General features: G+C 42.6%; 1 protein-coding gene across 1 annotated transcript; it reads right to left on the bottom strand.

Annotated features, from left to right (window-relative positions):
- Window positions 1–374: 374 nt before the first annotated feature.
- Window positions 375–16,903, bottom strand: LOC308162620 (NACHT, LRR and PYD domains-containing protein 3-like; the record flags this gene model as incomplete). The annotated part of the gene is made up of 11 exons (XM_080536765.1): window positions 375–919; window positions 1,204–1,250; window positions 1,361–1,534; window positions 1,712–1,885; window positions 2,439–2,612; window positions 2,910–3,083; window positions 3,444–5,232; window positions 5,596–5,824; window positions 6,511–6,601; window positions 7,055–7,082; window positions 16,837–16,903. 11 exons carry the CDS (start codon window positions 16,901–16,903, stop codon window positions 375–377), a joined length of 3,492 nt encoding a protein of 1,163 aa, XP_080392891.1.
- Window positions 16,904–17,745: the final 842 nt, after the last annotated feature.

The following is a 17,745-nucleotide window of genomic DNA, read 5'->3' on the forward strand; positions in this document are numbered from 1 at the left end:
CACTGTCAGAATTGGAATTTGACAGAGAAAGATTAGACAAACAAATTACAAACATAAGGCGTTATATTGTGCTTTATTCTCGACTAGGAGGGAGACCAGAGTCACAGTGGTCCATAGAAACAAGGACAGGGTCAAAGTGCGCCCTGGTGGATGTAGTAGCAGCTACAGGCAGGGCCCTTGCCGATCACACAGGTGGCCACGTTCCCCGCCTGGTCCACAGCCACCAGCTCTACCACCTGCAAACAGCAGGAGGAACTGTAGAGCGCCAGGGTCACATTCTCAATCTAAACTGATACTACACACAGCATACGACACACAGCATACGACACACTGCATACGACACACTGCACACTCCACACAGGGGAGAGGGAACATCATTTACACAGGGTCACTGAAGAGCCGTAAAAAAGTCTAAACCCTGGGTAGAGGGCCTCAGTGAATGTGGAGTGGACTGTGTGCAGGAGGGTCAGTGTGTCTGAGGAGACATTGTAGAAAGACAGAGTGCCGGCCGGCCAGTCCAGATACACTCCTACTCTGTGGGAGCCAGAGGAGGGGACAGGTATGTCAGTACTCATACTATTGTGCCAGAGAGTGTACTTTTCAACAGAACAGTACAGACACCAGGACTTGTCATTGAGTCCGAACCCACAGTCTTTACTCCATCCCCTCCTTCTGCTGATTCCTTTATATGTCACTCCTATATTAGCTACTTCCCCACTCCACTCCACCTCCCAGTAACAGCGCCCAGTCAGGCCCTCTCTACCCAGCACCTGTGGACAGTCCTCAAATCTCCCAAATATCTCTGGGTGATCAGGGTTAGACTCCTCCTCCCACAAGCTACACATCACCCTTCTGTTGTCCTTAGACAGAGAGAGGTTTCTGTGTGCTGTGTTTGGGTCCAGTGTGAGCTCACAGGCATCTGATTGAGAGGGCAAAAATAATAAGCAAATCAATACAAACAATGTGATCTTGTCATGATGACATTCTTTTTTTTCTTCATTTTTTTTTTTTTTTTTTTTTACAAAATATGTAATAATTTAAATGTTTAAATGTTTAAAATGTTTACAAAGGATACAACTAATTCACATGTACTAATATTTTAGCTTTACATATGAATACAATTCTGGTGCTTTGTTTGAACTCTGCTGTACCCTGATCTTGAGTAATATCACAGTCCTATTCTCTACAGCATTGGTGACTTACATTTGATCAACCCTGGTTGGAGCCTGCATTCTCCACCATGGTCCACACTATATCAACCATAGAAGAACACACAGTGGTTGGGTGACACACTCACAATCATGTGAAAAATAGATACTGTGCATTAATCCCATCGTCCAGCCACATATTCAGCCTTTACCTGAGTGTCTGTAGTTTACAGAGTGGATCTTTCTGGACAGCAGAGAGCAGCGCCAGTCCTGAGTCTCTTGGGTGATTGTAGCTGAGGTCCAGCTCTCTCAGGTGGGAGGGGTTAGACCTCAGAGCTGAAGCCAGAGAAGCACAGCCTTCCTCTGGGACTCCACAGCCTGACAACCTGGGGAAATAGTTTCACTCCATCTGATATCAAGAATCTGATTATTCCTCTCTAATGTACTGCTTTAAATCCTCTTAATTCAGCAGTTGAAAAGGCTAGACACTATTATTATATATGGAAAGAACATTCAAACTAGTGCCCTTGATACTCAAGCTTCTACACACCAAAATACCTCACCTCAGTGTCTGTAGTTTGCAGTGTGGACTCCCCAGGCCAGCAGAGAGCAGCTTCACCCCCCCTTCACATAGATCATTATTACTGAGGTCCAGCTCTCTCAGGTGGGAGGAGTCTGAGCTGAGAGCTGAGGCCAACGCTTCACAGCATCTCTCTGAGAGGTCACATCCATTCAGCCTGAATGAGGAATACAAATAAATGAATAAAGACAAAGTCTGTATGTTTTAGTTAGTGTGCTGTTTTGCTAGCCATTTGTTAGTGCAACATTGTCACAACAGAATTTCCATGATCTGATCTAAGGCCAGCCACACACACACACACACACACACACACACACACACCATATCTGAGATAGGTAAGACGTTATCCTTCATCGCTTTAAAAAAATAAAAATACTACTCATATTCTGAACTTATTTATTTATATTTTTGGAGAGGAAGTAGTCCTAGGTTACGGGTGCATGCATGGGATGCCGTTTCAAGGTCAAAACAAATAAAGGCTTCCTAAAGGTTGTGCATGCATGGGATGCCAGTCTGGGAGCTGACAGAAGAAAAATGTCAAAACAAAGTGGTCGACCTAGTGTAGTCACAGCAAAGAGTATAGGAATTGATTGGAAGATCATGTAAATGTTCTGTCTCCATCATTGAGCTTTGCAGGGCAAGTATCATTGATAAAGTAACAGACACTTAGAAAGTATGTGTCTGGCAACAAGAATAGTCTAAGACCTCACCTCAGTGTCTCTAGTTTACAGTGTGGACTCCCCAGTCCAGCAGAGAGCAGCTTCACCCCCCCTTCACATAGATCATTATTACAGAGGTCCAGCTCTCTCAGGTGGGAGGAGTCTGAGCTGAGAGCTGAGGCCAACGCTTCACAGCATCTCTCTGAGAGGTCACATCCATTCAGCCTGAATGAGGAATACAAATAAATACATCAATAATGACAAGCAGCCTAGCAAGAATTCATGAGTGAGTTATAGTTGCTCTCAACAGGGGGGCAAGCAACCATGGATAGGTTTGTATGTTTTAGTGTGTTGTATTTACTAGCCATTTGTTAGTGCAGCATTGTCACAAAAGAATTGCCATGATCTGATCTAAGGCCACACACACACACACATACACACACACACACACACACACACACACACACACACACACTTGGAATGACTGAATGTCTGGCAACAAGAATAGTCCCAAGACCTCACCTCAGTGTCTCTAGTTTACAGTGTGGACTCCCCAGTCCAGCAGAGAGCAGCTTCACCCCTCCATCACGTAGATCATTATTACTGAGGTCCAGCTCTCTCAGGTGGGAGGAGTCTGAGCTGAGAGCAGAGGCCAACGCTTCACAGCATCTCTCTGAGAGGTCACATCCACTAAGCCTGAAGGAGGAATAAATACAAGCATTAGGTCATTTTGACTCAGAGAATCATTTTCAGTTGCACGTCTCCGCACCTAATTAGCATATACAAAAATAAGTAGTGGATTTCCCCAAAGCCATTTTCAGTAAACCTTTTCTCGCTCTTTATTGGAAGTTGAGATACACATTTAGCATGGTTAGAAAGCTGAGAGTCTCAACGGTCTACAGTATGCAATCAATTAATTAACATTACTTTTGACCATGTGCTCAATAATGATATTTCTTTCCATTTAATCCTTAAATCATAATAAGTGATCACATACTCCATTTATCGCCCAAGTATCTATATTAGTAGTAGTATTGTGTATCTACCGGTACTTACAGTGCTGTCTTAGAGGCTTTGACCACTGGCAACAGTCTCAGAAGACCCTCCTCTGATCTGGAGTATTTCTTCAGGTCAAACACATCCAGCTCCCCTTCTGAAGTCAGCAACACAAAGACCAGAGCTGACCAGTGTGCAGGTGAGAGTTGGACTTCTGTGAGACTTCCTGAGCTCAGGTAGCTTTGGATCTCCTCCACTAGAGAATGATCATTCAGCTCATTCAGACAGTGGAACAGATTGATGCACCTCTCTGGACAGGGATTCTCCCTGATCTTCTTCTTGATGTACTTGACTGTTTCCTCATTGGTCTGTGAGCTGCTTCCTGTCTGTTTCAGAAGGCCTCGTAAGAGATTCTGATTGGACTCCAGTGAGAGGCCCAGGAGGAAACGGAGGAAGAGGTCCAGGTGACCATTCACACTCTGTAAGGCCATGTCTACTGCAATCTTGTGTAAGCCAACTAGAGGTTTGCGTTTGCGTTTGCGTTGCGAACGTTCCCTGGATGAGGATTTCTGTTTGACCAGTGGATTCTTATTGCTGTTGTTGAATGTGAGGAACACAAATAAAGCAGCTAGAAACTCCTGGATGCTCAGATGCACAAAGCTGAACACTTTGTGCAGCCCACTCTCCTCTCTGAAGATCTGAGTGCACACTCCTGAGTACACCAAGGCTTCTCTGACATCAATGCCACACTCTCTCAGGTCTTCCTCATAGAAGATCAGATTGCCCTTTTCCAGCTGTTTGAAGGCCAGTCTTCCCAGTTTTCGAATTAGCTCATCCCAATGTGGATCTCTGTCATGGTCTCCAGGGTACTTCACATTCCTCTGTTTGGTCTGAAAAACCAGGAAGTGTGTGTACATCTGTGTCAGAGTGTTGGGCATCTCTCCTTTCTCTGCTTCACCCAACAGTCTCTCGAGAACACCGGCTGAGAGCCAACAGAACACTGGCATGTGGCACATGATGTAGAGGCTCCTTGATGACTTCATGTGTGTGTTGATTCTTCTGGCCAGGTTCTCATCACTGATTCTCTTCTTGAAGTACTCCTCCTTCTGTGGGTTGTTGAACCCTCGTACCTCTGTCACCTGGTCAACACACTCGGGAGGGATCAGATTGGCTGCTGCTGGTCGGGAGGTTATCCAGAGGAGAGCAGAGGGAAGCAGATTCCCCTTGATGAGGTTTGTCAGCAGCACGTCCACTGAGTGTGGCTCTGTGACATCACAACATGTCTCGTTGTTCTGGAAGTCTAGAGGAAGTCGACACTCATCCAGACCATCAAGGATGAACAGAACTTTGTACTTGTCAAAGTTGGAGATTCCTGATTCTTTTATTTCAATGAATAAATGATCAAGAAGTCCTTTCAAACTGTGTTTCTCCTCTTTCATTAAATTCAGCTCCCTGAAAGGGAGTGGAAATATGAACTGGACATCCTGATTGGCTTTTCCTTCAGCCCAGTCCGTAATGAACTTCTGAGTAGCGACTGTTTTTCCAATGCCAGCGACTCCCCTTGTCAGCCTAGTTCTGATTGATTTGTCTTGTCCAGGTAAAGGCTTCAAGATGTCGATGCATTTGATTGGTGTCTCCTGTGTTGCTGGTCTCCTGGATGCTGTCTCAATCTGTCTGATCTCATGTTCATTATTGACCTCTCCACTTCCACCCTCTGTGATGTGGACCTCTGTGTAGACCTTATCGAGAAGTATTGGGTTGCCTTGCTTAGCTATTCCCTCAAACACACGCTGGAACTTTTTCTTCAGGGCGGACTTGAGTTCATGTCGGGACACCACAACACGCTCATCTGAATGACGAAACAATTAGCTAAATATTAGGGGCTTACTTTACATTAAGTCGATCCAATACCTTTAGTTACTGTAAGTTCATGTTATATTACTACGTTGTTACATAATAATGAATTAAATAGTATGTAGTGTAGTTGAATGATATATTACTACACATAGGAAAGAACAGTCTTTATTCCACTTGTGTTATAGGAAATTATCCAACCCTGGTTACTATGCAATTATATATAGAGGCAATTACAATATAGTGGCAACTTAATATAAAGAGTGACCAAATAGGGATACTCATAGTAATTACATTAGTGATGTTTACATGTCCAATCATATTTTTGCCCAACACTAACACTTTTGTCATCTCTTACTTTTTTCCAATGCGTCAGCGAGCTTTTTCTGGTTCATGTTCTTTAAGACGTTCAGTGTGATCTTCAGAGCCCCCTCTCTGGCACTGCTCTCCTGCTTCTCTTCTTCATCATTCACCTCTTCCTCTTCCTCTCCCTGACTTTCAAAGCACTCTGCATAATCTTGAGAAATAAGCCTCTTGAATCTCTTCAGCTCATTTCTTACTAAAGTGATGACATTGTCTTCAAGCAACTGAAACAAACAAATAAATAGACGTTATTAAGACTGTTTATTGTGTTAAGGCACACACTAGAAGGAATACATTCACACATTTAGTTTGAAAGTATGTTTTCATGAGATTCAAATTATACTGACTGAAGTCAATTGAAATTGTGTTTTTTAGGCCATGGTAACTAAGTTATTAAAGTTAAACATGGCTCCTATCTTGGATGAATATTACAACATATTTTAAAAAACGGAGACCTTTTTGGACGCTTTCCCCTGAAAATGGTTAGTCAATCTATAATTGGTACATACATTTTTTTACTTTTATATTTTATAATAATATAGAAAATTATAATTAAAGAATATATCCTATACATGCTTCAGCGGTCTTACCCTAATAGAATCCAACTATAAGCTTGTTTTTCACCATTGTAAACTATGCAATTGTAAAACAACACTGTATAGCTTCAAAACATGATCAAAACAATACATTTGTTAATAATCTCCTGGATGGTCAGTCATTGATTCTATAGATTTGTCTATGAAATTGATGGTGGTAACATTTCCCCATCCCTCAGCTGTTTCCCAACAAAGTGACATGGAGTCCGCTTTGTTGTTGTTTGAATTACATATCGCACCTTTAATGCAGTAAGAATGTAGGTGTCAATCAAAGGTGTTGTCCATTTCATACTAGCAAATTAGCTCAAGCTCACCCTGAATATGGAGGCCAGGTCACTTTGACTCTGGACAGACTGACCACTGGGAATCTCTGACTCTGGTCTCTCCACCTGTTCACTGGGGATTCTGGAACAAGCAATAAGCAGATGTCTTAATCCAGAGAAGTGTGAATGAATCACAGTTCCTCCAATATAAAAATACTCCAAAGTTCATACCCTTGTTCACTGTTAAAGACTCCATCCCTAAATGTTAGAGGTGGTCTCATAGACCAGTCACTCTTCATGGACACGCAGCTGGGTACAGATGAGGCTAGTTTCTCCTGCGGGATTGGGCTTTCCTGTCTTGATTCAAACACATGATCACATGACAATGGAATTGTAAAATGGGATCTTTTAGGGGTGAATTCAAAAAGTCTCAAAATATGCATAAATTTAAAAAGATGTCTTAATCCAGAGAAGTGTGAATGAATCACAGTTCCTCCAATATACAAATACTCCAAAGTTCATACCCTTGTTCACTGTTAAAGACTAGAGGTGGTCTCATAGACCCGTCACTCCTCATGGACACACAGCTGGGTACAGGTGAGGCTGGTCTCTCTTGCTGGACCCTGTCAAAAACAAAGACACAAACATTCTCACAAGCTTAACAGTAGATAGTGGACATCACATGTTCATGAGTCTGTATCTGTGTCTCATCAGGACATTGACTACAAGGAATAAATATCAAACTAACCTTTGACCAGAATGAGGTGGTCTTTCTCCAAATTCTATTGGACATCGCCTAGAGTGGTCAGTCTTCATGGACACGCAGCTGGGTACAGCTGAGGCTAGTTTCTCCTGCGGGATTGGGCTTTCATGTCTTGATTCAAACACATGATCACATGACAATGGAATTGTAAAATGGGATCTTTTAGGGGTGAATTCAAAAAGTCTCAAAATATGCATAAAAAAACAAACAATCTTTATTCTCACCTCTTAAATCTATTTTCCACACAAGGGTTCATTTTAGAGGCGGTGGTCCCCTCCTCTCTCTCCCCAGAGAGACTTGTTTTAGAGGCGGTGGTCCCCTCCTCTCTCTCCCCAGAGAGACTCATTTTAGAGGCGGTGGTCCCCTCCTCTCTCTCCCCAGAGAGACTCATTTTAGAGGCGGTGGTCCCCTCCTCTCTCTCCCCAGAGAGACTCATTTTAGAGGCAGCAGGTCACGCCTACAGATAACAGAGACCAGTACTTCAACCACAGATCAACCACAGATCGGTGCATCACTGCCTGGCATGGCAACTGCACTGCCCTCAATAGCAGAGCGCTACAGAGGGTGGTGCGGACAGCCAAGCGCATCACTGGATGTGAGCTTCCCTCCATCCAGGATACATACGGCAAACGGTGTGTCAGCAAAGCCTGGAGGACCATCAAAGATCAACCACAGCCTGTTTGAACCGATGCCGTCTAAACGGCGAGGCCTCTTCCAGAGCCTCAGGGCCAAAACTCAGAGGCTAACCAACAGCTACTTCCCCCTGGTGATCAGGCTCATGAACAAGCCCACTGTAGACAATTGATTATCATCCCCAAGCACACCCCATGTATACAGACTACGGAAACCTTAAGCTCACAGCCACTTTACTACTGAATTATCTATTATCACTACTACTGTATCCTGTCTTACCTGTACTATTGTCACCTTGATCTTGTATTATGCCTATTCTTTTTTGTCAATTATGTCCTGTATTACTGTGACTTTTTAAATGTTTTATCTTGAATTATGCCTATTGCCTTATGTATTGTACTGCAATGCAACGTCAGGAACCGAAGCCTAAGAATCTGACTCTCACACTTGTGTAATGTGACGTAATAAACAATAAACTTGAAAGTTGAGATCTCATCTCAACGGTAACTACGAGGAAGGTCAATTCAAATGTACTGGACCATCACTGTCATATGATACATCATAGTCCCCTTCCTGGTTAATTATCAACAAGAACCATTTTATACAGTTAGACAACTTTTACTGCTCAGCATCATAGCTCACACTACACAGCACAACACAACACAAGTACACATTTCCAGCAGAGCACACTCTTCCTGGGTAATTATCAACAGGAACCATAAACAGTCATATGACATTTAAAGCTCAGTATCAACACAACACTCCCAGTGAACATTTCCATCAGAGTTCAATCTTTTTTCATTACATTTTTTTAAATTAACATTTTCACTTTAGGACCAAGAAATCACAAATGTCTTTACAAAAAGGGAACATACTTAACACAATAGAACGCAAATCAGAAACACACAACCAATGAGGTCATGGGTTCAAATTAAATAAAAAAAGAATGTGTCTAATTTAATATACATTGTTACATATTGTACATACAATAGTCATGAGGAATCAGATACAGAGTTCAATCTTGTTAATTAAGTATGTATGAAGTATCAACAAGAGAGTTTACTTACATTCCTCTTCAGCTCATCCCTTTGCTGTGACACAGGAGAGTGTCTCTCCTCCCTGATTCCCAGTCACCCCTTAGATACTTGACTCCTTAGTCTCCAAGACCAGCCATCGTCTCCAGAGTAAAGAGAAAACAGAGCTTTGCTGCCTAACTGATCATTCTGGTAGTTTAAGATTGGTCGACTGTACTTCTCCACTCCGTCTGTCAGTCAGGAGGACCAAAGACAGTCTGATGACTGCTGTCTGACTGGGAGGTTGGTCTGAGACTGAAACTCTGTTCTGGTTGTCACGGGAGACAGATCAGGTGAGTTACCTGTTAAGGTGTGACCATGGGAGGGGTGGGGCAAAATACTTCTTATCCAATGAAATTATATTGTGTCTGAATAATTCTGAGGAGGTGTCAGGTTGAAGAAGGCAGTATAGCTTTATTCTCTTATGTGATCAAGATGTAGCCACACCCACCTCCACTACTTCCTCATTTTAGAGGCGGTGGTCCCCTCCTCTCTCTCCCCAGACTCAGAGAGACTCATTTTAGAGGCAGCAGGTTACGCCTACAGTTAACAGAGACCAGTACTTCAACCACAGATCAACCACAGATCGGTGCATCACAGGGTGGTGCGGACAGCCAAGCGTATCACTGGATGTGAGCTTCCCTCCATCTCCAGGATACATACGGCAAAAGGTGTGTCAGCAAAGCCTGGAGGACCATCAAAGATCAACCACAGCCTGTTTGAACCGATGCCGTCTAAACGGCGAGGCCTCTTCCAGAGCCTCAGGGCCAAAACTCAGAGGCTAACCAACAGCTACTTCCCCCTGGTGATCAGGCTCATGAACAAGCCCACTGTAGACAATTGATTATCCTCTTGTATTATGCCTATTCTTTTTTGTCACTTATGTCCTGTATTACTGTCACTTTTTAAAAAAAATCTTGAATTATGCCTATTGCCTTATGTATTGTACTGCAATGCAACGTCAGGATCCAAAGCCTAAGAATCTGACTCTCACACTTGTGTAATGTGACGTAATAAACAATAAACTTGAAACTTGAGATTTCATCTCAACGGTAACTACGAGGAAGGTCAATTCAAATGTACTGGACCATCACTGTCATAGGATACATCATAGTCCCCTTCCTGGTTAATTATCAACAAGAACCATTTTATACAGTTAGACAACTTTTACTGCTCAGTATCATAGCTCACACGACACAGCACAACACAACACAAGTACACATTTCCAGCAGAGCACACTCTTCCTGGGTAATTATCAACAGGAACCATAAACAGTCATATGACATTTAAAGCTCAGTATCAACACAACACTCCCAGTGAACATTTCCATCAGAGTTCAATCTTTTTTCATTACATTTTTTTTTATTAACATTTTCACTTTAGGACCAAGAAATCACAAATGTCTTTACAAAAAGGGAACATACTTGTTACATATTGTACATACAATAGTCATGAGGAATCAGATACAGAGTTCAATCTTGTTAATTAAGTATGTATGAAGTATCAACAAGAGAGTTTACTTACATTCCTCTTCAGCTCATCCCTTAGCTGTGACACAGGAGAGTGTCTCTCCTCCCTGATTCCCAGTCACCCCTTAGATACTTGACTCCTTAGTCTCCAAGACCAGCCATCGTCTCCAGAGTAAAGAGAAAACAGAGCTTTGCTGCCTAACTGATCATTCTGGTAGTTTAAGATTGGTCGACTGTACTTCTCCACTCCGTCTGTCAGTCAGGAGGACCAAAGACAGTCTGATGACTGCTGTCTGACTGGGAGGTTGGTCTGAGACTGAAACTCTGTTCTGGTTGTCACGGGAGACAGATCAGGTGAGTTACCTGTTAAGGTGTGACCATGGGAGGGGTGGGGCAAAATACTTCTTATCCAATGAAATTATATTGTGTCTGAATAATTCTGAGGAGGTGTCAGGTTGAAGAAGGCAGTATAGCTTTATTCTCTTATGTGATCAAGATGTAGCCACACCCACCTCCACTACTTCCTCATTTTAGAGGCGGTGGTCCCCTCCTCTCTCTCCCCAGACCCAGAGAGACTCATTTTAGAGGCAGCAGGTTACGCCTACAGTTAACAGAGACCAGTACTTCAACCACAGATCAACCACAGATCGGTGCATCACAGGGTGGTGCGGACAGCCAAGCGTATCACTGGATGTGAGCTTCCCTCCATCTCCAGGATACATATGGCAAAAGGTGTGTCAGCAAAGCCTGGAGGACCATCAAAGATCAACCACAGCCTGTTTGAACCGATGCCGTCCAAACGGCGAGGCCTCTTCCAGAGCCTCAGGGCCAAAACTCAGAGGCTAACCAACAGCTACTTCCCCCAGGCCATCAGGCTCATGAACAAGCCCACTGTAGACAATTGATTATCATCTTGTATTATGCCTATTCTTTTTTGTCACTTATGTCCTGTATTACTGTCACTTTTTTTAAAAAAATCTTGAATTATGCCTATTGCCTTATGTATTGTACTGCAATGCAACGTCAGGATCCAAAGCCTAAGAATCTGACTCTCACACTTGTGTAATGTGACGTAATAAACAATAAACTTGAAACTTGAGATTTCATCTCAACGGTAACTACGAGGAAGGTCAATTCAAATGTACTGGACCATCACTGTCATATGATACATCATAGTCCCCTTCCTGGTTAATTATCAACAAGAACCATTTTATACAGTTAGACAACTTTTACTGCTCAGCATCATAGCTCACACTACACAGCACAACACAACACAAGTACACATTTCCAGCAGAGCACACTCTTCCTGGGTAATTATCAACAGGAACCATAAACAGTCATATGACATTTAAAGCTCAGTATCAACACAACACTCCCAGTGAACATTTCCATCAGAGTTCAATCTTTTTTCATTACATTTTTTTTTATTAACATTTTCACTTTAGGACCAAGAAATCACAAATGTCTTTACAAAAAGGGAACATACTTAACACAATAGAACGCAAATCAGAAACACACAACCAATGAGGTCATGGGTTCAAATTAAATAAAAAAAGAATGTGTCTAATTTAATATACATTGTTACATATTGTACATACAATAGTCATGAGGAATCAGATACAGAGTTCAATCTTGTTAATTAAGTATGTATGAAGTATCAACAAGAGAGTTTACTTACATTCCTCTTCAGCTCATCCCTTAGCTGTGACACAGGAGAGTGTCTCTCCTCCCTGATTCCCAGTCACCCCTTAGATACTTGACTCCTTAGTCTCCAAGACCAGCCATCGTCTCCAGAGTAAAGAGAAAACAGAGCTTTGCTGCCTAACTGATCATTCTGGTAGTTTAAGATTGGTCGACTGTACTTCTCCACTCCGTCTGTCAGTCAGGAGGACCAAAGACAGTCTGATGACTGCTGTCTGACTGGGAGGTTGGTCTGAGACTGAAACTCTGTTCTGGTTGTCACGGGAGACAGATCAGGTGAGTTACCTGTTAAGGTGTGACCATGGGAGGGGTGGGGCAAAATACTTCTTATCCAATGAAATTATATTGTGTCTGAATAATTCTGAGGAGGTGTCAGGTTGAAGAAGGCAGTATAGCTTTATTCTCTTATGTGATCAAGATGTAGCCACACCCACCTCCACTACTTCCTCATTTTAGAGGCGGTGGTCCCCTCCTCTCTCTCCCCAGACCCAGAGAGACTCATTTTAGAGGCAGCAGGTTACGCCTACAGTTAACAGAGACCAGTACTTCAACCACAGATCAACCACAGATCGGTGCATCACAGGGTGGTGCGGACAGCCAAGCGTATCACTGGATGTGAGCTTCCCTCCATCTCCAGGATACATACGGCAAAAGGTGTGTCAGCAAAGCCTGGAGGACCATCAAAGATCAACCACAGCCTGTTTGAACCGATGCCGTCCAAACGGCGAGGCCTCTTCCAGAGCCTCAGGGCCAAAACTCAGAGGCTAACCAACAGCTACTTCCCCCTGGTGATCAGGCTCATGAACAAGCCCACTGTAGACAATTGATTATCATCTTGTATTATGCCTATTCTTTTTTGTCACTTATGTCCTGTATTACTGTCACTTTTTAAAAAAAATCTTGAATTATGCCTATTGCCTTATGTATTGTACTGCAATGCAACGTCAGGATCCGAAGCCTAAGAATCTGACTCTCACACTTGTGTAATGTGACGTAATAAACAATAAACTTGAAACTTGAGATTTCATCTCAACGGTAACTACGAGGAAGGTCAATTCAAATGTACTGGACCATCACTGTCATAGGATACATCATAGTCCCCTTCCTGGTTAATTATCAACAAGAACCATTTTATACAGTTAGACAACTTTTACTGCTCAGTATCATAGCTCACACTACACAGCACAACACAACACAAGTACACATTTCCAGCAGAGCACACTCTTCCTGGGTAATTATCAACAGGAACCATAAACAGTCATATGACATTTAAAGCTCAGTATCAACACAACACTCCCAGTGAACATTTCCATCAGAGTTCAATCTTTTTTCATTTTACATTTTTATTATTAACATTTTCACTTTAGGACCAAGAACTCACAAATTTCTTCACAAAAAGGGAACATACTTAACACAATAGAACTCAAATCAGAAACACACAACCAATGAGGTCATGGGTTCATCAAATTAAATAAAAAAAAGAATGTGTCTAATTGAATATACATTGTTACATATTGTACATACAATAGTCATGAGGAATCAGATACAGAGTTCAATCTTGTTAAGTATGTATGAAGTATCAACAAGAGAGTTTACTCACATTTCTCTTCAGCTCATCCCTTAGCTGTGACACAGGAGAGTGTCTCTCCTCCCTGATTCCCAGTCACCCCTTAGATACTTGACTCCTTAATTGTGCCCAAAGTGTCAATATTTTGTGTGACCACCATTGTTATCCAGCACTGCTTTAACCCACCTGGGCATGGAATTCACCAGAGCTGCACAGGTTGCTTCTGGAATCTTCTTCCACTCCTCCATGACGACATCACGGAGCCCACGGATGTTGGACACCTTGCACTCCTCCACCTTCCTCTTGAGGATGCCCCACATGTGCTCAATTGGGTTTAGGTCTGGAGACATACTTGGCCAGTCCATCACCTTAACCTTCAGCTTCTTCAGCAAGGCCGTTGTCATCTTGGAGGTGTGTTTAGGGTCATTATCATGTTGGAAAACTGCCCTACAGCCCAGTTTCCGAAGAGAGGGGATCATGCTCTGCTGCAGGATGTCACAGTATATATTGGAATTCATGTGTCCCTCAATGAAATGCAGCTCCCCAGTGCCGGCAGCACTCATGCAGCCCCAGACCATGATGCTGCCACCACCATGCTTGACTGTAGGCAAAACACATTTGTCTTGGTACTCCTCACCAGGGTGCCGCCACACACGCCGGACACCATCTGACCCAAACAGGTTTATTTTGGTCTCATCAGACCACAGGACATGGTTCCAGTAACTCATGTTCTTGGATTCATTGTCTTCAGCAAACTGTTTGCGGGCTTTTTTATGCATCGGTTTCAGAAGAGGCTTCTGTCTGGGGCGACGGCCATACAAACCGATTTGATGCAGTGTGCGGCGTATGGTCTGGGCACTGACAGGCTGACATCCCACTTCTGCAACCTCTGCAGCAATGCTGGAAGCACTCGCACGTCTATTTTTGGAAACCAACCTCTGGTTATGACGCTGAGCACGTGGACTCAACTTCTTTGGTCGACCCTGGCGAGGCCTGTTCCGAGTGGAACCTGTCCTGGAAAACCGCTGTATGATCTTAGCCACTGTGCTGCAACTCATTTTCAGGGTGTTGGCAATCTTCTTATAGCCAAGGCCATCTTTGTGAAGCGCAATAATCCATTTTTTCAGCCGCTCAGAGAGTTCCTTGCCATGAGGTGCCATGTTGTCCAGCATTCAGAGAGAATTGTGCCCAAAACACCAAATTTAACAGCCCTGCTTATCATTTACACCTGAATCCTTGTAACACTAACGAGTCACATGACACCAGGGCGGGAAAACAACATCATTGGGCACAATTAGGACATGTTCACTATGGGGTGTACTCACTTTTGTTGCCAGCTGTTTAGACATTAACAGCTGTGTACTGAGTAATTTTCAAAGGACAATAAATCTATACTGTTATTCAAGCAGCACACTGACTACTTTAAGTTATATCAAAGTTTCAGTAGGATAATGTTATCCCCTGAAAGGATATAACAGAATATTTGCAAAAATCTAAAGGGTGTACTCACTTTTGAGATATACTGTATATTCAATTTGAGTCCTTTTTTAATTCCACCCCTCATATCGGGATCTGATGTAATGATCTGACTTTTCTGTGTTGTTGAAAATCAATGACACATCACTAGTCAACTAACAGCTTGTTTTGTGAGTCTGCTAACAATGTAAAGTAGTGTTATAGTTAACTAGGTATCAGTGGGGTTACTCACCGAATTCGTTGCAGTATTTTTGACTTGACTAGCGAGTTTGTGTTGTGATTCTCAACAATGTTGAAACGTAGTTCCGTGTTTCAAAAGAAAAGTGAACATTTTGATTGATTGCCGATATGCGGACCAAAAGACTGAGATGTAAAGTGTTATAGTAAACTAGGTAGTAGTGTGGATTACTCACTGAATCCATTGCATTGCAATGTTTTGGCTTGACTGGCGAGTGTGTCATTGATTTTCAATAACGTTGACATTTATTTACATTTTTCAGAATAAGTCTGAACATGGTTGGTTGGCGTTCCTGGTTTCACCAGCTGCTGTCACATATTATGCTGAATGTTTGTCTTCCGAGTCAACAAAAACAAACCAGAGATGGTATATAAATACTTCACAGTATGTTCTGTCTGACACACATTAGAGAGCTCACTTCCCTAAACCAACTGATTACATCAGGAGTGCAACAACTGACAGTATCAAGTACCATACATACACCCACAAAGCTGGTTTACTGCCACCTGCTGTGCTAGTTTTGCCTAGAGCTATTCATGTACACCAGTAGGGGGCACTGTGTGCCTGGAAGATCTGCAGGTAAAACCATTGAATGTGACCATGGCCCTTTTTGAGGCTCCTCCCCTTAGATGTTCTCATCCAATGCTTTTTGAGAAGGAAACAAGTGGGGGAATCTAACTGAGAGAGGGCCCATGTGCCAATCTCTCACCAACCAATAGCAAGTCCCACCCAAATAACTAAAATGGAGCCTACCAGTCATAATGAGCACCCACCCACCCACCAGCTTTTAACTGCAGTTCTGTTTTTAACTTATTGGATATACTATAAAAGCACATGGCAGTTCAACCAAGACCCCAGAAAGCTCAGCTAGAAGAATCGCCCACAGAGCAAAGGGCAGGAGGAGGAAACACATTGGGCTGGGTTGGGTTCAGGAGGTAGGTTGCCGTCACAGTAATGGTCAGTTGATCGAGCAGTTGGGGTAAAAGGGTGGCATGACGGATGATTATCTAGAAAATAAACAAAGGATTAGTTGTAACATCAAATGTTAAATGAACTTGGAACAAACTTAGACATGGCTGAAGCCTACTAACTATTTACATACAAAATGTTTAGCTAACGATGAACCACATGGCAAACAATAGCCTTGAAAGGAAAGTCTTCAAATCAAAGGTATGAATTAAACTTCCCAAAATGCCATGTCCCAATTAAGGAAATTAAAGTCAGGTGTGTTGGTTATAAGTTAAACTGAGATGCCATGTCAGTTTGTCATTCTCCAATGCTTCAGAGCTATCCTGAATGAATAATATCGATGAAAGTCAACCATTCCTCCTGCTGAAATTATGGTAATTGTATTCCTGCTATATTATTAAATAGTTGGTATATTATCTCACCCCATTAGTCTATCCAGATTTTTTGGAAGGTCTAATTTCATCCTTGTAGCTACAGTATCAGTGTACCAGGTGGCAGGTTGCCGGTTATGATGTGGTCCACATGAGGGCGCTGGTGATCCCACTGCTTTTCCATTATGTAGTGGAATTTTACTGTGCTGTTGGTCAGCTGGTTAAACTTGTCAACATAGGAGGCCTTTTGTATACATTTCTCACAAACACCAAAAGCTAAAAATAAACTGCAACACCGTGATTGAAGACTTTTCTTGTGTTTGGAAGTTATCTTATGTATTCCTAATACAAAATGAAACCGTAAAAGCAGCCAAATGGCTAAACAGCTGACCGAACTAAAAGGTTTACTTTAAGTTAAAATGTTATACAAAAGGTGCTTAATTATACTTGCAGTAGTGATTAAATGAGGGTAGGGCAACTGACTAGAGGGATGCTACCACCACAGCAGTCTCGGGACAGGCACACCATGAATCTGAATGGACACACAGCAGACACACGGCAGACACACAGCAAGCCCACGGCGAACACGGCAGACAGTGAGGGGATCATGCTCTGCTGCAGGATGTCACAGTATATATTGGAATGATTAACTAGATCTTATCCACCTCATTTTTCTGGTTTTCTGCTCGAAATGACATGCCCACAGTGAATATAGAATATCTCCACAATCACAAGGGCCTTCATAATGATATTGTTATCAAATGAAAGCTAACACCTGTGGGTGGCTGTAGAAGTGTCAGAATCAAAATCTATGTTACTGTGTCAGAGCAAATAGAGCTAGAACATTATAAAACATCTCAAATTCAGTCTCCGCCTAAAAAAACAACAGCTTTTACAGTGAATATCACCTTGGAAACCTGATAACGAAGCCCAAATCATCTAGGAATCAGTACTCCAGGGTCTTATTAGTACTTGTGCCAAAGTCGATGCTAGTAATGTGAGCAAATGCAACTTTGTACCTGTTTT

The sequence above is a fragment of the Nansenia antarctica genome, assembly GCF_963989245.1.
Source record: "Nansenia antarctica genome assembly, chromosome: 7".
NCBI classification, from domain to species: domain Eukaryota; kingdom Metazoa; phylum Chordata; class Actinopteri; order Argentiniformes; family Microstomatidae; genus Nansenia; species Nansenia antarctica.